Source organism: Pseudophryne corroboree, chromosome 4 (genome assembly GCF_028390025.1).
Source record: "Pseudophryne corroboree isolate aPseCor3 chromosome 4, aPseCor3.hap2, whole genome shotgun sequence".
NCBI lineage: Eukaryota > Metazoa > Chordata > Amphibia > Anura > Myobatrachidae > Pseudophryne > Pseudophryne corroboree.
In genome coordinates, this window is record NC_086447.1 from 854,891,410 (window position 1) to 854,913,448 (window position 22,039).

The window sequence follows — 22,039 nt, forward strand, 5'->3', positions numbered from 1 at the left end:
AAGATACAGTAATAAAATCTGCAATGCTAATATAACAGATTTATTAACAGCACACAGTTCCACAGATCCAACCATTTTAAAACAACACAATGCATGTGCAGTCTTGAAAATTATTTTGCTAGTGAAAGGGAAAAAAGTTATTAATGGAGAAGAGTTAATAGTAAGTTAAGTACTATATTACAAAATGTATTGTGTTGATCTGGTTTAGCAAATACTGCACAATATATACCGAATAGTCAACATTTAGTTGGTTATGATACTGCTTGGAACAAGATCATACTGTAGTTTGACAGCTTGTTACTGTTTATTGCAGTTTATATAATAACAGTTGGATGCAAAAAGGTGATATTAAAGATCGAGTCCCCACATCCAAAAATCTGAAATAAGGAATATTCCAAAATATGGAATTTGTTGAGCGTGACTGAGATAGTGACAAGTTTGCATTCTGATGGTTCATTGTCAACAAACTTTGAAAAAAATTATTAAAAATATTGTATAAAATTCCCTTTAGGCTATGTGTATAAGGTATGTATGAAACAAATGACCTGTGTGTTTAGACTTGGGTCCCATCCTGAAGAAATCTCATTATGATATGCAAATATTCAAAAACATGGAAAAATCCAATATCCAAAATATTGCTGGTCTCAAGCATTTTGTATCCTGGAGACTCAAGCTGTATTATTATTATTATTATTATTATTATTATTAGTATCATCATTATTATTATTATTATTATTATTTATTTACAATTAGTTATATAGCCCAAGCATATTCTGTTGTGCTTGACAAATGAATGATATAGTTATGTGTCCTAATAATTGTTGGTACAAGAATAATACTGAACTCTCGTTAGTGCTACAGATATGTCCTCCTACATCTTTGCTGCAGTCACATTAAACAGTGATTCTAATCTGTCCAAGTCGTGAGTGCATTTGCTAAAACTGGGCGACTTTGTACATTTTTCTCCCCAAAATGCATCTTATTTGCATCGCGTTGGAAAAATACATAAACAGACTCTTATTATTAAAATGATATGTGGCATGCAGAACCGCCTTAACAGCAGTGTAGGCCCCTGGGCAAAAAATGTATTGAGGCCCCTACCTATCCTCCAGCAGTAGGGGTAGGGGGTGCTATCAGCATCAGCTTTAATGTCCTGTGGGCAGTAGGGGGTGTTCTGTCTTCCGCTCAGCATGTAGTACCTGGAGCAGAAATTACTGCTAATTACTCTTTTACTGCATAGATGGTGGGAGATGGGGTGGGAGGAAGAACACTAAACTGTAGAAGGGGGCATTTGGCTGAATGAAGTGGGAGGGGTGGATAGTGGAGGGGGCTTAATATTCATCATTTTCCAGTTGGAAGGCTGCTTGCTTGACTGCAGATACTGTATCTCCAGTTCCTGTTAATAGATTTCTTAGCTTTCAATGGGGGATAAAAAACTAGATAGTCCCACCTTTTAGGAGGTACTGGGGACTTGGGGATCAGAGTTCTGAAGCCTGAGCAATCCATTGACAAATTTGTAAAACTGCATACCAGGCGTGTGGAGCTGGAGCAGGGACTAGCTACTGGAAGGCTGATATTTTTGGTTCTGGGCAATAGAGAAAAGCTGCCAGTGTCCACCAAAACGGGAGAGTCCCAGCTTTTGGAGTATACCCTCAAACAAAACTCTAAGTCAGATAGTACCTGAGTTATTTGGCTGTGAAGAGCAATTAACAGACTTGGATGGGGGCCACTGCTTTGATGTCAGATATCTCCGGTTTCCCAGGGCCGATTTTCAAAAATCTAGTACCACTGGAAAAAGGACCCTCTGCTATCAGCCTAGGGCCCTTATACTCCAGGATCCATTGGGCACCTGCCCATACAAAATGACAGCCTTGGTGGCATGTGCGTATTCTGTATGCGACTGTGGCTGTATCTGCATACAAAATGCAACGTTACAGTGTTTTCCTGGAAACATCTAGAGTGTGCTTGTCCATCTTATTCGGAAAGCGATGTGGATAGGACACATTTTCAGCAAAAAAAGACTCCCAGGAACAGGGATGTAATGGAGTTCGAGTAGGCCCAAGGTGATTGCCACTTTTAAAAAAAGTCTGAGTTTGGCCAGGATCTGCACCTCCAGCCAACTCAGACTTTATTACATACAGGTCCATGACTACTATGAAAATCAGTGGCAATAGCAGTATTTCTAGAGGGGAATTTTCAAATGTAATCCACAATCTCCCGCTCTGGAACATTGGAGCAAGTGTGGGAGTTTGGAGAAGCGGTAGAAGGAACTGCCAGCTCACTCATTCCAAGCATCATGCATGTTGCATTGGGGGAAGATGTTTGAGGACACATCTGTATCTCTAACATACTTGCCAATGTTTTAATTCCCCTGCATGACCAACATCCACCATTATAGGAAATTTTGCTAGGGCAGTAGTGTTCCATTCTAACCATAGGCTGTCACTGGTCACATCTACTTTTTGTATGTAGGAGGTTTGTCCATTTTTCCAGTGGTTATTCTGTATTACTTATTTAGGATTAACTTGCTACTTAATTCACCATTAGCAAATCTCTGAAATCTAACAGAATTTCAAAATCGACTGAATTGATTCTCCCATTCTCAATCACTTCTAATGCCTTGTGTTTAGAGTTTAACAACACACTGGTGGAGCACCTAACTAAAGTTAAATGACACACTCCTAAATAATTATCTTAAAATCAGTAGTTTTTAGGTTTTTATATTTTAATTAGACTGCTATGGTTCAACCAGTGCATCACCTACAGAGGTGTCCTCTGACACTGAGCATCTTTATGCCATATGGTGAAAGGTGCCCAGGATGGGTAGGGTACCATATTTTGCTTAAAAATTAGCATTTTAGTCTTATTGCAGAGTCAGCACAAAGCTGCTGACAGTGTACTAGAGATGCTGGGCTGTGACTTACCGGCATATGAATTGGTACTACACTTGTACAAAGTCGCAGATGAAGCACAACAGAACTTTGTGTGAGAAAAGCGCAGCTGCTTATAGGGATCTGGATGGTAGAGCTACAGTGTCTAGGTAGACAGTCAGTAGGTTGAAGCCATATGGTCAACATGCATTTGGTAGACAGGTCCAAATAGTTGACAGATGAAATGTTGACGGTGCTTAAGGTCGACAGGTACAAAAGGTCAACAGGTTCAAAAGGTTGCCGTGACAATGGCCGACACAAATGGTCGACACATTTTTTTGGGGGGTCCACATGTTTTCCCAACATATATTTAACTTACTATCCACGTGGACATCAATTGGGAATACTAACATGCAAGACATCTTGCCTGAATTATGACGAGCAAAGCAAGCCTGCAAGTGTACTGATGGTGGACACAGAACGTGTATACAATATTTGGACACCCAACCTTTTAACTATGTTGAACTTTTGTACCTGTCAACTCTAACCACTGTGGCTTCTCATGGCAGCCTTTTGTATCTGTTGACCTTTATATCCATCAACCTAATACATGTTGACCATATGTTGTCGATCAACTGATTGTCGACTTTCTATACCACACCCCTGCTCGCATTGGAGGCCTTTTAACACATTTCGATTCAGTTGCACATAGATGTATAAAAATTTGCAAACACCGGTGTTGTGCGTAGTCTAGCAATTTAGGGGGACATGTACTAAGCAGTGATAAAAGTGGAGAAGTGAGCCAGTGGAGAAGTTGCCCATGGCAACCAATCAGCTGCTCTGTATATGTTTATATTATGCAAATTATAAATGTTACGTGAATGCTGATTGGTTGCCATGAGCAACTTCTCCACTGGCTCACTTCTCCACTTTTATCACTGCTTAGTACATGTCCCCCTCAGTTCTGTTACTACTGGTTGTTTCATTTATGTTAATAAGACGCACATTTTTACTAAACAAATGCTTGTGTGGCTACTGTATGTCTGGGGCTATCTGGAGCAACTGAATCCACAGTATAAAAAGTCGAATCTGTATAATATGCAAATGTAACATCAATAGATGGGGCTCAGTACTAAAATACATCTCTAGTTCATGGGCCGGATGTAATGGAGTCCAAGTTGGCCCAAGGTGATTGCACTTTAAAAAAAGTCTGAGTTTGGCCAGGATCTGCACCTCCAGCCAACTCAGACTTTATTACATACATCTCCATGACTACTATGGAAATCAGTGGCAAACGCAGTATTTCTAGAGGGTGGTTTTCAAATGTAATCCACAATCTCCCGCTCTGCGGAACATTGGAGCAAGTTCGGGAGTTTGGGGAAGCGGTAGAAGAAACTAGTACTGAACTTGGAAATTAATGTACACATTGGTCTTTATATACACTGGATACTGTATTGAATACAGTATTAATATTTAACACTATAGATGGTCTATATTATAGGCTGCATCAAACATATTTAACTAATATAAACAAAATAAGTGGTCAGGAAACATTAAACATCTCATAATGAATTTATACACAAATATTAGACAACCAACAGGAGACAGATCTGCACTTTCTAAGCACACATTTTTACACCTCATGGTAAGGCACCTGTCTCTGCTTCCTGGCAGCTACTCTCTGGTCCAGTGCACTGATTGAGGGTTCAGTTCAGGGGCGTTTTAAGAGAGAAGGGGGCCCGTGTGTAGACATCGGGTGGGCCCCCTCCTCTCCACAGCGCTGCAGTCTCCGGCATAGAGCCAGAGTATACTGCGCATGTGCAGGTCTCCGGAAACATGCCGCCCACCATGGTCTAGAGACAAATTTTGAACTGCGCATGCGCGGCGGCCATATTTGGATGGATTTTTGCCGCAAATGCAGCAGCTGTAACGCTAGTCATGGTACTCCGGCGAGGTTAGTATAAACAACATGCGTGCAGTATGCGCGGTGTGGGCCCCCCCTGGACCCAGGGGCCCATGTGCACCACACACATTGTACCCATGATAGAAACACCAATGGCTCAGACCCATACACACCACAAACTGGATAGTAGAAGCTGTTACCACTGGGTATGTGCAGCAACTTCGCTCTGTCCCTTTAACTACATGTTCTGGCATCAGCTCTAGTAATTATATTTTATTCTATTGCTTTTATTGTCATAATCTGAGTTGCTGGCCAAGAGGAGGGGGGTTTCTGGGGGTTTTTGGGACTCAGGGTCGACAGCAAAAAGGTTGACACACCTTAGGTCGACACCAATTGGTCGACACACCTTAGGTCGACATGGACAAAAGGTCGACATGGACAAAAGGTCGACAGGAACAAGGTCGACATGGAAAAAGGTCGACATGAGTTTTTATGTTTTTTTGGTGTCGTTTTCTTCGTAGAGTGACCGGGAACCCCAATTAGTGCACCGCGTCCGCTCGCCATGCTTCGGGCATGGTGCCTTCGCTCTGCTACCGCTTCGCTCGGCACAGATTACCGTTCCAATCGTAGTCCACGTGGATTGTTAAGTATGAAAAGGTTCCAAAAAAGAAAAAAATTGTGAAAAACTCATGTCGACCTTTTTTCCATGTCGACCTTGTTCCCGTTTCTGGGAACCAGAAACCCTCGTACCCCCATGCGTTTGCCTATGGAAATAGTGTAATTGACGCAAAAAGAGAAACCCCTATTGTAATCTAACTCATGATTATCTTTGAATGTAAATAACAGTAACATTTGGAGGATGTGACTGTATTGAGTATAGTTTGTTTTGTTTACTTAAATATTCAGCAGTTCATTTCAGTCTGACAAACGAGAGAAGAAACCATTCTCGGCGACAAATGAAATGTTTTCTGCTTTAAAGATAACTTAGTAAATTGTCCTTTCAGTTTCTGTAACAAGCAGCTTAATTTCGTTTAATTGTTTTTTTCTCTTCACCACATTCAATGTAAAATGCATGTTTATGTCACTTTTTAATTAGTCACCATCCTTGTTTTCATACAAATTTATTTTTACTGTACGTAATTTAAAAAGGAAGTGAATAGCACAGAGAGTCAGCTGGGTTGCTATAGAACCTTCTGTTTCTTTCCATAGTTTTTAAAACAATTGGTACAGAATGCAGCAAATTATAATTATAACTATACAGCAGATAATAAGCATGGATTGAAAGGGGGATTTATGTTATATTCTGCAAAATCACATGGGTGTAGAATGTTTTCAGATTATTTCTTTCCCTGTTTACCAACAATTTAGTTCTTGTTTTCTGCTGTATTGACAAAGCCGCACTTTAATTTTTAAGTTCAGTACAGTATAAGCATGGCTGATTGTGGTATAAGACAGTGAAGGACTGCTGGTGGAATATTTACACACTTGACCTAAAGTACTGGCATTTAAAACCTCCCAACATGTGAAGGATGGAAGTCGGGCCACTTGTGCCTGAAAAAGGGGTGTAACAGTGCTTAAAGTGGTCCTAAAGAATTGGAACTCCCCCCCCCCCACCCATGCCTGTGAAATAAAGGGATTGTGTGGCCTCGAAAAAGGGGGTGTGGTCACCCAATAGTACAATAGTATCCCCAATTCAAATTACGCTGCACAGTAGCACATTCCTATTGACATTACATTACATAGTAGTTTCCCTTATTCATGTTATGACACACATTAGTGCCCATTATACACAAAGCCCACCGTAGTAGCACCCCTAATACACATAATGCCCACAGCATTAGTGCCCCTTATGCAATACCCACTGTAGTGGTAGTGCCCACAGTAGTAGTGCCCCTTATGTAGAGCCCATAGTATTGGTGCCCCTTATTCATTGCCCCCAGTAGTAGTGCCCCTTATGTCCCCAGGAGTGATGCCCCTTATTAAGTGCCCCCTATGCAATGTTCTCATTAGTATTGCCCCAGTAGTAATGCCTCCGTAGTTATGCCCCCTGTAGTTATGTCCCCAGTAGATATGTCCCCTGTAGTTATGACCGCTGTAGTTATGCCCCCAGTAGTTATGCCCCCATATTTATGCCCGCTGTAGATATTCCTCCAGTAAATTTTCCCCCAGTAGTTATGCCCACAGTAGTAGTGGCCCCATAGTTATGTCCCTAGTTATGCCTACTGTATATATGCCCCCAGTAGTTATGCCCCCAGTTGGTGTGCCCCAGAAGTTATGCCGCCATAGTTATGTCCCCAGTAGATGTGCCCCCTGTAGTTATGCCCGCTGTAGATATGGCCCCAGTAGGTTTGCCCCCAGTAGTTATGCACCCAGTTGGTGTGCCCCCAGTAGTTATGCCCCCAGTTGGTGTGCCCCCAGTAGTAATGCCCTGTAGTTATGTTTCCAGTAGATGTGCCGTCTGGAAGTTATGCCCACTGTAGATATGCCCCCAGTAGGTTTGCCCCCAGTAGTTATACCCCCAGTTGGTGTGTCCCCAGTTGGTGTGCCCGCTGTAGATATGCCCCCAGTAGGTTTGTCCCCAGTAGTTAAGCCCCCAGTTGGTATGTCCTAAGTAGATGTGCCCCCTGTAGTTATGCCCGCTGTAGATATGCCCCAGTAGGCTTGCCCCCAGTAGTTATGCTCCCAGTTGGTGTGCCCCCAGTAGTTATGCCCCCAGTAGTTATGCACCCAGTTGGTGTGCCCCCAGTAGTAATGTTCCCGTAGTTATGTCCTCAGTAGATGTGCCCCCTGTAGTTATGTCCGCTGTAGATATGCCCCCAGTAGGTTTGCCCCAGTTGGTGTGCCCCCATTAGTTATGTCCCCAGTTGGTGTGCCCCCAGTTTGTTTACCACCCAGTAGATTTGCCCCCAGTTCCCCCCTCTAGTAGCACTGCTTACACCCACAAAAGATTAAAAAAAAATACTAACATGCCCTGCTCCTGCTTCTGGACCGCAGCCTCCGTCTTGTGCCCACTCCTCACATCTATGGGAGAGATGTCATGACGTCTCTCCCATAGCACACAGCCATAGACACTGCCTGAGCCAGAAGCCGGAGCACAGGAGTGAGCTCCGGCTTCTGGCTGTTCTTAGAGGGAAAGAGCCAGCGCCCGCTGCTAACACAATCTCAGCAGGCACCCGGCATTTTACTAGGTTAGGTGAGCTGAAGGAGGCGGAACTGCGTTCCATCTCAAAATGGACCTGGCGGGATACATTCCACCCCATTCTGGCTCACTTTAACCTCTGGGGTGTGCCCTCAGTTGCATAGCTTATGGTACATGGGCTTGGCCTCATGGCACTAACTCCATTTTTGGCATTTTGGATGGCGCGCCCATTCGCTCCCCGAGCAGACGGCCAGCTCCCGGCTCACTTCACTGCACTCTTTAGATGCTGTACGCATGCACACAGCATCTATTCAGAGATCACCTACTGCTTTTCAGGGTATATGTTTAACATACCGCCCATTGGTATCCCTGCGGTCGCAATACCGATGCAAAAGGCCCGACGGGGTACAATGCCACCATCTGAATACCGGCGAGGTAGGTGAATCTCCCTCTGTGGGTGTCCACCACAGAGGGATAATCAGTGGGACTAAAAGTCATTATGTTGCCCATAGCATCCAATCAGATTATTTCTATCATTTTGTAGAATGCAATAAAATATAATACCCAGAATCTGAATGGTTGCTATGGGCAATATCACCACTTTTCACTTTTAGAAGCTTTAGTAAATTTACCCCTAACTGTCCCATTAATTAGACAAAGTTTAATTTCAGCCAAATAGCACTAATGAGAGGGATGTGTCCTGCTTCCATTATAGCTTTTGCAGTATATAATAATTACATTATTACTACTACTATACTAGGACATTTATTTTCAATTATGATAACTATTGTAAGATATAGTAAATATGTATGTAGCTGCATAGTCAAGGTCAGCCTGTGCAGAAGGACCTTTTCTTTCATACATGGAACAGTTGAGTGACCACCAAAATGTGACAGCTGTGCAGGGCTGTGCTGCACTAATTCTGCCCTCTTCATTGTTTTTCAGTCCCAGTGGGGCTGGGGATAAGCATGAGCAGCCTGATTGACATGTTTCAGGCTCTCATTCGTGTTGCTTGAGTCATTTAAATGATTTACATTTGTATCTTGTATATTGACTTAGGCAGACACGGAGGCTAATTTCCAAACAGGAAAAGATGGCAAGATGAAAGATGCATGTTTCTGCAAACCTAGCTACAGTATATTTAATGTAGGCCTGCAGCAACAGTCTGCAATGTGAAGTAAATATTTATATACAGTATATCATACTGCATACTTGTCATCTATACCGGATAGACTGGGAGAGTCCTGAATTGCCCTGACCTCCATCCATCTCCTGCATGATGCCCACTTCCCAACTAAATGATTGTATACACCTGCTCAAATGGGGTAGAATTGGGATCTAAATGAATTTGACAATGGACTGGTTGTTGATGCCAGACAGGGTGGTTTGTGTATTTCAGAAATGCCTCATCCCCACATGCATAACAGTCTGTACACTTTACAAAAAAAAGTGCACAAAACAAAAAAACAACCAATGAAGAAAAATTATTTGGGCAAGTGAGATAGGTCAGAGGAAAGAAAATGGCCATGTTAACATGAAGGCTACTGTAACTTTAATAAACATGGGTTTTGTCAGTGGTATCCAGAAGAGCATCTCCTAACACACATCACATGGAAGCTTGAAGTAAATGGGCTACAGCAGCAGAAGACCACACCGGATAGCATTACTGCCTCACAACACTCCCCCATTTAATCACTGCGGGGGCATGCCCAGCATTCCCAGAGATGTTGGATTGCCCAACAGACTCTCCCTGCATTGTGTAGATGCGGTGTGTACAGTACTCTCCCCAACTTTACTCCCCATCACGTGACACTACGGCCCAAAGATGAGATTGCGGGACAGATGCAGAAAAGCGAGACTGTCCCGCTAAAAGTAGGACAGTTGAGAGTTATGCATTGTGCTCTTGTCACAAGATGGTCACTGACTACAACATCTTAACAAAGGTTTAGTTGGTAACTCAAAGGCATTCCAATATGTTACACAACTGCAGAATTAAGAGGAGAGCTATAACAAGGAAAAATATGTTATCTCTGTAACTAAGCATTACAGTTATTTATTTATAAATTGTTTAAAATACTTACTCCATTTCCTCACACAATAGAGCATTATTTTTCAGACAAGCGGCTACTAATATCCCAACTCAGCGACCAAGCTGGCTTGTGTTTCTTAGATGTTCCAATAACACCTCTAGTGATGGAACTTGGCCAGTGCTGTGGAGCATTATATGACACATACTGTAGCTGCTACAGACAGTGTTGTGAATCATATTAGAAAAGGACAACCAAAATACAAATATATTATCCTGTTCCACAGTGAATTGCCCAATTTTTGACTTTAGGATTCATTGTATTGCTATGAAATCTACAAAACTAATGTAACCAAATTTGTAATTAATTGAAATGATTCATATTTGCACTGGCTAACTTAACCCAAATAAAATTAGCAATTTCTTTGTTTTTCCTGACAAAATAAATGTAATATAATAGCATGTTACACTGGCCACACGATACCCAGGGCTAAAGAGAGCTGGGCTGGGCCTAGGTACTTTATATGAGCGTAGTCTAATTGTGGGAGTAATGGCCATGACCTCTTAGAAAAAAAAATAGAAAAAAATATGAGCTGAACAGGGGGGTGCCATGCCCAGGAGAAATCAAGGGGGGCACAATCAATGTGATCGATCCCACAGGTAGGCCCTTCGCAGGGGTGTGGTATGCGTGACCGACAGTCAGGAGACCGCCGGTCAGCATACCAACACCGGGAACCCGGCAGCAGAATCCTGTCGGGCGGTGGCGAGTGCAGAAAGCCCCTTCTGGGCTCAGTGGCGACACGGGTTCTATACCTACTATCTTGGTGTCGTGGACACCCATGAGTGGGAGTAGTCCCTGTTGGTCGGCATGCCAACTGTCGGGATTGTGAGGGGACGGGATGTAGGGGGAGGTTATGTGACCATTGGTCTCCTGACTGTTTGTCACATAACCTAGCTACATCCCCTTCACAGGCAGAGGAGACTGCTTGCCCCACTGGCCACCCTGGCCTCACTCCAGTTTCCTGGGCTGGGGAGAGAGGCTGCTGCTGCAGACATGTAAGACAGGGGCTGTGTAGAGAGAGTGGGGTCAGCGGCAGACCGGGTATCTGCCCCCCTCTCAGCAGCCCTGATGATAACCCACAATAAATGATCAAACAATTGTACTCTTACCTAAAAGGACTTTTAGGAAAGTGATTACTCTGAATTATGGTATAACAGTCAAGTATGAATAAAAGGTCAGAGATTGACCCCTGTCTAAGCTTTGCCTTAGTAAAAATGTCTAACTTAAACTATTACTAAGTCTTTCTTTATAGATTTCTTAGAGAAGTTGATTGAAAACTTTCTATTCTGGTTTGCCAGAATAGCAAGTTTTCAATCAACTTCCCTAAAAAGTTATTTTAAAAACATGGGCGAGACTCACAGGTGTTTTTTTTTTGTTGTTGTTGTTGTTTTCATACAGCAATTCAAATATCTGACCTGTTCTGCAATCTGAGTAAACTGAGTCACAAATGACACTCATAAAAAAATATAATAGAAGTACACAATGATTAAGCCCAGTGGTCAAGTCATGTTGTAGAGTATAGAGCCGGAATTCTCTGCAGAATTAAATTTACTTAGCATCGATTAACAATTTACTTTTTTCCCAGAGATCCTGCATTTTGGATTGTAAATACTGTATATAGCACTGCATGTGACTTACATAGGACTTAGATCATACTTGCCTTATCTCCTGGAATTTCTGTGAGGTTCCCAAATTTTGTGGCGCTCTCTTGGACTTCCAGAGGAATATCACCATCCAAAATGCAACCCAATATCCAGTGAAATAGGTGGTTCGTGTGGGCTATAATAATGAGATATACTCAGAGACACATGTCATCTTGGACCTACCTCCTCTTGAGAGACTTGAAATTTGAGTCATTTTGCCATGGTAGGATGATGCCTAAAGCCAAGCACTCTCTCTTGGAGGGACTTTTTAAAACTGAAGTTATGCCCACCCCTATCCGAGGAGAATAGATTAGGCTCCCAGATTGAGGGGGCTTGATGATGCAATCTGCACAGAATCACAGGATTGTATAGTGGATGTGGAGCAACAGTGACACCCTTGTGGTACCATGTTTCCTCTTACCTCCCACCTGTAATTTTAATTAGTTACCTGGTATAATTTAGTTGAAAGCCTTGATTAACTGAAACTGATTCTATACTTTCATTTTTGAAATCTAGAAGGAAACCTGGGAGCGTTTTATGGATTAAGAACATTTTATGTTTTAGGTTTCCAGTTTCAGCATAAGGAACCCCTTGCTTGGCTTCAAACTGTGATTTCTCCAGATATTAAAGGAGAAATTTATATGCATTAAAAAAACAAAACCTTACCTTATTCTTCCAAATTATAATGTTTGGGTACTAAAAATACTGTATTATATTAATTATTATATATTGTTGCACAGAACAGCTTTTTGTAATAGGCTCTGTGCATGGAAAGAAAATACTTTGCAGTAATGAGAAAGGTACCTGACAACACTGAAATAAACGGGATAATTAGCTACTTGGATATCATGAGCAATAATTACAGCACTGGCTGAAAAATTAAGAGAACAGTAAGTACAGTACAGAAGATATTCTGATGCCCTATGGGAGACTAGTAGTTAAACTATCTAATACTATAATTAATCATAATGACAATTTGTTGCCCTACCTTATGTTATAACATTTCCCAGTACTTATTAATTTTATGGTGATTAAATTAACAAGTACATCAGAGTATTTTCTTCTAATATCAACCTTCTGGATCAAATGGATACATATATCTTCAGCTTGAAGTGAGGGGCTCAATGGAAAATGGCACGTGCTACAAAATAACGTTTGCCCCTTATTAACTAGATATGTCTTTAAATATACTGTAATACTAAGGAATTGTAATTTGCCTCTGGTGCCATTATGTTAGAAGAAGTTAGTGGAGTAGAGGCTAGATGGCAGAAACTACTTGATGACAGCAAAAAATTCAAAATCCATGTTGATGTGGCATGTGCCTCTTTCAACTAACCCCTAATTTTGGAATGTGTTTTTAATAACCATTTATCTTTATTATTGTTCATTTATAATCATTTGTATACAGATAGAAACATAGTAACATAGAATTTGATGGCATATAAGAGGCCATCTTATCTGTCCTTTTTCATTTTACCCATTTGGCAACTTCAGCCCTTTGCATCTTTATAAGATGCAAAATGTGTTGTCATAGAAGTTTGTAGACATGAATCAATCATAGCTTTGTGATGCTGCAAAGAAATCAGTCATTATACCTTGGCTAACCAGTAAATTTGTAGGGTTTGGGCAATACCATAGTGGAGGTAACTGTAAACACTGGCAGTAGTGTATTATAAATTGAATCTAGAACAATTTTTGACACCTGGATCGTCTCTTTCTTGCTTTGTTAAACAGAAACATCTGTATTAATTTTAATTAAATTGTAACTAATAATTAGGGTAGTCCCGGCACTAGAATACTGTGTTTAAAATATTTACAAATATACTTTTGCTTAAGGGTGCATTACCACCTGTGGAGGCAGCATAGAAGAGGCAGGGAAATAGTTATTTACTATATTTCATGGTTAGGCTCACAGCCCTAGTGGAAAACAAGAACTTGGTAAGGCATTTGGTGGAAAACAAGAACTTGGTAAGGCATTAGAAGGAGTAGTGAGCCTCAGGACCAGTGGAGAAGCTAGTCATTGCAGTTTCACATTAGTACTGCGCTCACAAAAAGGTTCATGGTACAAAAATATTTGATCACACTAATTATGTCACTTTCCTGGTATTTCCGGCTAAGTAGTTTATGGATGTTAGTATGGATGGGGTGTGGAGATAACTAATTGAAATTTGTTTTTATATTTTTTTTATTTTTATTTTTTTAAATTCAAAAAAGGAGTTTAAAATGCCTTAGTACTGGTTTTACCTTTACAAGGTATAATCAAAGGACAGTTATTTTTTTATTAGAATATTGCATCCTTAATTTTTTTTTTAAATTATAGATTTGTACTAAATTTGTACCAAGAGCACTGTAAAATTTATGCAAATTAAATTAATTCAGAAATTTACAAAAAATCTGAAATTGCCGTGCCAATATTCCATGTCTTGTAAATCAGCATTCTTATTTATACCACTCAGAGATAGTGGAATGTGTAATTAAATAGGGACATGTGCTGATATCAGTTATGCCAAGGGGTAGGTAAATTATATTGGAAGATAAATAGGTATTATACAGTGCAAATCTGTTAATGATAACCTTATAATAATAATAATAATAATAATAATTATTATTATTATTATTATTATTATTATTATTATTATTATTATTATTTTTCTTCTATTCTTCTGAGCTTATGCAGATACTGGAGATATGCAGTGTCTAATCTATTTTATTCTATAATTTGTGTTATTTGTGTTTAATCTATCTATCTATCTATCTATCTATCTATCTATCTATCTATCTGTCTGTCTGTCTGTGAGTCTGTCTGTCTGTCTGTCTGTCTATATATCTATCTATCTTCAAACACAGAGCATCTAGTCATATTGTAATTATAATTAAACTCTACATCTGTACAAGTCAATGTAATGGCGACCTCACGTCTCTTTCTATCACAGAGTTATACATGGTTTAAATATTTAAAATCCAATATTATGGTTTAGCAGTCCGTCCCTGGATGTACCGTACTGTGAGTAGATGATGATGTACTGATATTTATGAAGAAAAGGCCATAATTTAAATTCCCAGTAAAAAAATAAAAAAACCTCCAGTATCATGTAACCGCCAATGTCAATGTGGTGCATATTTTTTATACTGATATTAGTACTTGGCACCAAGACTCCACCGATATAGTTAGCATTATATTAGTCACTTCTTTCAATTGAGTAATTTTATGTAAATGTGTCCTTATGGATTTGTATTTCCTCAACATCCACAAGAAATAAACAGCAAAAAAAATCATATTAGGTACGCCTAATTACTCTGAGCTTTCCTGCAACATCGCAGAAACTAAAAGGTAAAAAAAAAGAATCAATGATATACATTAGCAAAATGTATAAAGGGGAACGTGCATAAAATCACTAGACAGAGATTATCCTTACTTCACCACTTATTGATTCTGAGCAGCAGTAACTAACTAATGAGATTTTAAGTAACAGTGCTCGGTAGAAGATTGTAGCCCGTGTTATTGTTCAAGCTTTCAAAAAATTCCACTGAGAACTGAAAAAATTGGTCAAATTCACTGTGTACACTACTAGTATGCATATAGTGGAAGCACTATACCGAGTTGGGATGTAGTTAATTTACCGAAGGACTGGATCCCGGCGGTAAAGATACTGATGCCGAAATCCCGAAGGACACCATAAGACCGGCGTCTAAATCCTGATGGAGGTCAGGAATGCCGGTGTCAAAATACCAATGCCCAGAATCCTGATCATTCTTTCCCGCGGGGGGGGAAGGTTAGGTTTATTCATCAAAAGGGGGGTTAAGATGCAGGGATGGGAAGGGGGGTGGGGGTTAGGCACTAAGAAATGGAGGTTAGGGTTAGGCACCGAGCAGGAAGGGATAGGTTTAGGCAGCAGGGATTGGAGGGTTAGGGTTTGGCACCAAGGGGGAGGGTTAGGCACTACTGGGAAGGGTTAGGATTAGGCACCCACGAGGGAGGGTTAGGGTAGGGAACAGTTGAGGATTGCAGACATTTCTGGGGAACTGTCGAGATTCTATTGGTCGGGAGGAGGTCCATCGGGATATCATACTGAATTCACCAGTTATCTATCTGCAGAAGAAAATAATTTAGTCGTTAAATGAAAATACATGATTGTGCTCTCTGTATAAGTTTGAAAATCAATGTGTTCAGGATTTCACATTCCTGTACAGCAATAGCCTTATTTTCAGTCACTAACATAATTGCAGCAGTGATCTTCTGATGCTCTAGAATATTGCAGAACTTGACATACTCTGTTGCTAAGCTACAGGACATGCTGGTAAAACTGGTGGAGCAGACTTGGGTATTTAATTAAAAGATATTAGAGTGCTTTAGAAAAGGTTATATGACATTTTTATGCCTTTAATGGTGAATTTTCCCTCAGGCACATGAGGCGCGTTCTTAGGGGTGCCACGAACTAGGAGTTTTATTCATAAGGTTAGTTTATTACTGTCAGTATGAAATTTCCCAGTAACTAGAAAATATTTGCACCGTGCCATACAGTATGCCATGTTGAGAGGAATGTGGATGGGTGTGGCATGGTACAGTAGAGGAAATATTTCATATTTTCTGGGAAATGGATGGGCCGATCAGCATCCGACCTACCTGCCCAGTTATCGGAGGCATCTCTGTGACTGATTTGCAGAAGCAGTAGAATATGTGACTATGGAAATATTTTTTAGTTACAGGGAATGTTCAGAATGACAGACTAACAGCGGGTAAACGCAAGAGTTACTTTGCCCTTTGCAAAGTAATGCTCCCATTTAAGTACACATTTTAAACGAAAAACCTTAACACATAATTTTTCAAACACATCTTTTTTCAAGATTATCTATTATATAAAAAATAAGTTATTTTGTTGAGTTCCATTTAGGATACCGGTGTTCGGATTCCCGGCAGTCAGAATGTAGACGCCGGAATCCCGGCATGGAATGCTATGCTGGCACAGGAATCCCAAATGTCAGGATCCTGAACAAAGGGCACTGCACAGAGGTAAGCCGTGCAGTGGTGGTGGTTAGGTTTAGGCTTTGGGGGAAGGGAGGGTTAGGGTTAGGCTGCGGGGAGGGAGGGTTAGGCTGCGGGAAAGGAGGGTTAGTCACCACTGGGTAGGGATGGTTAGGGTTAGGCTGCGTGAGAGGGAGGGTTAGGCTGTGTGGAGGGAGGGTTAGGCTGCAAGAGGAGAGGGTTAGGCCGCACCGGGGAGAGAGGGTTAGGCTGCGGGGGAGGGAGGGTTAGGTTAAGGCTGCAGGGATGGGGGGGTCAGTATTAGGCACCACTGGGGACAGTAAGGGTTAGTTTGCATACGGGGGAGGGGTTTAGGGTCAGGCTGCAGGAAAGAAGAGTAAAGGGAGTTGGGGGAGAGGGATAGCATACTTACCTACTAGGTGTCGGTATCCTAACCATCATGATGCTGCTGTCGGTATTCTGACTGCCGGCATCCCAAGCATCCAGATCACGATACCATCCGATTTTGTTGGTATTACTTTACAACTTCATCACATGAGGAATTTGAAATACCCCCTCACCTCCTATACAGACTGCTAGCAAGTATAAACTGGTTTTGTTACTGTGCATGATAGCGATAAAACAAGCGTCAGAGTGCCACCTCTGCTCCAGCAAGTGCCGCACATATAATATGTCATAGCTCAAGGCTTGTTTTTTTATTATTTTATACTTGATATCACCAAATTATGGCTTGTAACCTAATAAAGGAAATAATAAAATTAGTGGAGGGGTTTGAGAGGCGCAGCCATTAATGTTTTACCAAGACGTGGACTGACCCCTAAATCCGTCCCTGTATAGCTGCAAGTGTGGTCAATATGCCTGGCATATAACGGTCCTTATTGCAATTTAAGGTCAGGTGACATTTACAGATCATATCTATCTCATACACATAATTTGAAGCCAGTATTTGCTTTTTGATCTGACTAATCTCATTGAATTAAATTTGTTTTATGAAGAAGCAAAACAGTAGAAGCGCAGAAGGGCTGTTATGTAGATATAGAGTTTGATATCAAATATTCAAGCGAGATAAAGTGAAGTTGCCCATAGCAACCAATCAGCTAGTAGGTATCTTTTATCTAGTACAATCTATGATTTTTTTCTATGGGCAACTTCTCTAAGGTTAGACACATCTCCCCCAAAGGCTTTATCCATTAATGGAGACCCCAAAACAGGCAGTTTTGTTGTAAGTTGTACAGAGCCAAGTGAAGACAGTCATGACACTTTGGGCACAAAGTTTTATTTATTTATTTATGTTTTTTTTTTTTTTTTTTTTCATTTCTAAAATCTAAATGGTGAATGTGGCTATTGCAGAAACGGTAAAATGATAAGTATATGTTACACACACTGTGCAGGACATCTCTTTCCCGTTGCTTCCACTTTTCCCCTTTGAATGGTAGCAAATGAGCATTTGCATGTTGTGTTTGACGCCGTGCATGCTGAAGACATGCAATGGCAAGTGACAGTCTGCATGCCGCTTACTGAATGTCTCTCCTTTTCTCTCCCTCCCTGTCATGTGCTTTCAGAAGACAACCATGTAGAAGGTGGGTGCTCTCTACCTTATCTCCCCCCCCCCCCCCCCGGTTCCCTTCCCTTACCCCCTTTTTTTATGTCTAAGCAGTTGGAGTCAGTAAGTATTCTGAATTTGTAAAGCAATTTCTGGGAAAAGAAATAAACCTGCTATGATTTGTCATTACTGTAACACAAGATGTACCATATTACTTTGTCAATGTATCTGTTCAGGACATGCATTTTTAGGCAATGTATTATAATGATTGTGTTCATTTGATGTCACTGCAAGCCATTAAAAGGAGCACTATACATCTGTCATATATGTTAGCGTCAGAAATGTGCAACTTCACAAGGGCCAATAGCATTTTTTTTACCTGTAAATCAGTGCTTCTCAAATCCAGCCCTTGGGAAACACTAACAGTGCAGGTTTTCTATATCTCCTTGCTGGAGCCCAGGTTTATTCTTTACCACCTGACACATTTTAAAAGATTCACAGGTGGTTGTTATTATTTAACTAGTGTCTCTGCTGAAGATATATCAAGTCTTGGGTGGAAATGTAATAGCCTGTGACCTGCAAACGTCAGTGAGATCTGGTTTTGCCTTAATGATTGCCCCTTTAAAAAATAAGGCAGACTCATCAGGATCTCTCCGGCAAGTCGCAGGGTGTTACATTTCCATCTTGGAGAGAGATAAGAGAAGAGAAGTTCCCATACCAACCAATACGCTTCTAGCTGTCATTTTACAGGCTGTCCTAGAGAAATGACAGATAGAAGCTGATGGGTCGGGGGAGATTTATAAAAGCTTGAAAAGAGTTAAAGTGGAGAGATATACAGTACCAACCAATCAGATTCTTTCTTTTTTAAAGGCAGTAACATGATAGGAGCTAAGCGGATGGTACTATATCTCTCTCTGCTTTATCTCTTTCCTAGATTTGATAAATCTTCCCCTGAGGAGACCTGGAAAACATGCACTGTTATTGTGTCCCCGAGGACTGGATAAGACTGGATAAAATTAAACTGAAAAATTCAGTTGACACATGGTTATTTTGTACAAACTCTGACCGACAAAGTGGCCCTGATTATTTACTGCAGTACAGGCTCAATATAACACACAAAGGGAAGATGGATTAACTTGGAGAAGCATAAGGAAGTGATAAACCAGTGATAAAGCAGTGTTAAGTGCAAGATGATAATGCACCAGCCAATCGGCTCCTAACTGTTAATTTACATATGGGAGTTGATTGGCTGGTATGTTTATCACCTTGCATTTATCACTGCTTTATCACTTCCTTATGCCTTCTCCAGGTTAATACATCTCACCCAAAGCTCTTTACATTTTTCAATGTTATTTCAATGTTTATTGTATTGTTATGGTTGTCCAACAAACTAAATATACAAAGTAGTATAAGTTATTTATCAATATATTTAGAATTATTGGACATCATTGTTATAATATGTGTAGGTAAACCAATAACAGTGCCTTCAATCCTTACATGCGATAATATAAACAATAATGTAGGTTTTCTAAATAACAAAACAGAAGTCATTATTTGAAAATGATACTTTGGTAGATAACTATATAGGGAATCTTTGCAAGCAAATACAGCACAAAAGTCACTTTTCTATTAAAACCCCCCCACAATTTTACTAAAATGAACTTATTGTGCATGCAACAGCTTTTGTCATACACCCTAGAAAACATGATTGACGTTAAAGAGGCTGGAAACCCCTTTATACCGCAATATTTACCCCACTTAGAAGGATGCAACTGGAGGGTGCGTCCCAATGTAGCATGGAAGCTGTACACATTATCTCATCTAATTCTGGGGTGACTTTATTAGCGGTACACCACACCACTGCTCCCCCTTCCCCCCGAAAGTTAGGATAAAAATCGTAATGTTAATGGGATTTCCATTCCCTTTAAGATTACACCTCCTGGCAAATGCTATTTTAAATCCTTCTTTAAATAATTACTAAAACCATCCAAAGCAAATTTTGCATTAAAAAGTCAAATCTAAAATTAAATTAAAAAAATCTGAATAGATATTTTATAGATAGTGTAGAGCAAAAAATGATAGTGCGCAACATTCTCTGACTAATAACCCTTTCACACCAAACTTATAACCCAGAATTTTGCTCTGGCAACCCGTGTCCAGGCTTGTTGTGAATGGGTCTACCCGATTTCTGTTACTCTGGAATCTGAACATGGTAGCTACCAGGGTTGAACCTGGCACCAAACTGGGTAACCGGCAGTCTGAGCGGGGTGCTTTGTGTCATCTGACCCAGGTCCGCTAAAAAAATATGGAGAGCTGGATCACCAATGCTTGGAGGTGATGTCATCTCCAAGCGCCAGCAGAGGATAGACACGGGTCCTGCCTGTTGTGTGAACTGCATTTTAAGCTGCTGTGACATGGTTCGAAAGCGTGTTCAATAACCCAGGATGGATCCTTGTTTTTTTTGGTGTGAAAAGGTTAATACTTGGAAAATAAAACAAAGTTTGGAGAGTTGGAGAGCAATCTCCTAGTCTTACAATTGCCTACAGTCTCTCTTGAAGTGTCCTCAAGAAAGTGAAGGGAAATTGGGGCTGATTTTTTATTATATAGTATGTCATCTTTTTTTAACATTGCTTTATAGGTGTAGAATTATGCTCTAGATTATGTACCAACAGAGCAAAGAACGTAACAGAGACTGTTGAGCAATTACAGAGCTCTGTGTCAAATGTGGAACACCTATACATTTTCCATATAGCTTCTTGTGGCTCATCTTAGTAACCCACTTACACAGCAATATGTAGATTGAGTCATCCTGGTACTTCCCTAGGCTTATTACTGTGATTGTCTTCCCATCTATAAGGCTTGCCCAACTACTCACAGATCTTCTCATCAGTGCCATATGTACTGTATAACGGGTGCAGGGTGTGCAGTGCCCAGAGTATACTCACAACTGCACCACAGAGATGGAGGGGAACCGCCTGGAGACTGCCCACAGGCCTCCTCCTATATTTATTCACCCTTGTTTCTCGCCCACCAGAATCAAAACACAGTGCCCCTGGAGAGAGCATCTGCTCACTGCACAAATATGTGCAAAGCCATGTAAGAATAAAAACACTGTAAAAGAGACAACTGACGTCGCAAACCAACTTTGTGGAAACTGGCATTGTGCCATCGGCTCATTAATAGTGATACTGATAGGCAACAGAGAAAACCCCAATGTATTCTTAAAAAATGAGAAGTCAAAATAATATTGGTAGCATTTACTAGATTATCCAGTCTATACTGACACTATAAAACATTATAATCTCATTATAACTGTTTACTGTAACACTTTATGTAGAAAGACATTAAAGCAACACATTGTAATATATTATTGGATATTCCACCTCTGCATTTCTTAATAAAAGAATACAGTTATACTAGCCAATACAATTGATAAAAGAAAATGTAAGATTAATACCTCAGTGATAAAGTGTTATATTTCACCTACATGCAGTGGAGACAGAACCAGCATTTAATGAAGTCTATCAATTCAATAAAAATGAAATATTTCACTGATGCTTGGCCCAGTGATACCTCTTGTACTAGTGCAACTTGGTCCATTGATATCTCTGGTGCCAAGTGCTGCCTGTACCAGTGATAAATCTAGTGCCTAGTGCAACCTGGTCCAGTGATACCACTTGTGACTAGTGCAGCCTAGTCTAGTGTTACTTCTGGTGCCTAGTGCAGCCTGGTCTAGTGATACATCTGGTATCTAGTGCAACCTGGCCCAGTACTACCTCTGGTGCCTAGTGCAGCCTGATCCAGTGATATCTCTGGTGACTAGTGCAGCCTGGTCTAGTGATATTTCTGGTGCCTAGTGCAGCCTGGTCC

At 40.7% G+C, this 22,039-nt stretch overlaps 1 protein-coding gene across 17 annotated transcripts in view; it reads left to right on the forward strand.

The window, feature by feature from the left end:
• NRXN1 (neurexin 1) overlaps nt 1-22,039 on the forward strand; it is a 1,686,961-nt gene that overhangs the window by 163,859 nt on the left and 1,501,063 nt on the right. For 9 of the 17 annotated variants that reach the window (XM_063918664.1, XM_063918680.1, XM_063918665.1 and 6 more), the window contains exon 3: nt 18,189-18,206. The exons of the other annotated variants lie outside the window; for them this stretch is intronic. In XM_063918664.1, coding sequence (XP_063774734.1) covers nt 18,189-18,206 — 18 coding nt within the window. The remainder of the gene's footprint in view (nt 1-18,188; nt 18,207-22,039) is intronic. 17 annotated transcript variants of the gene reach the window in all.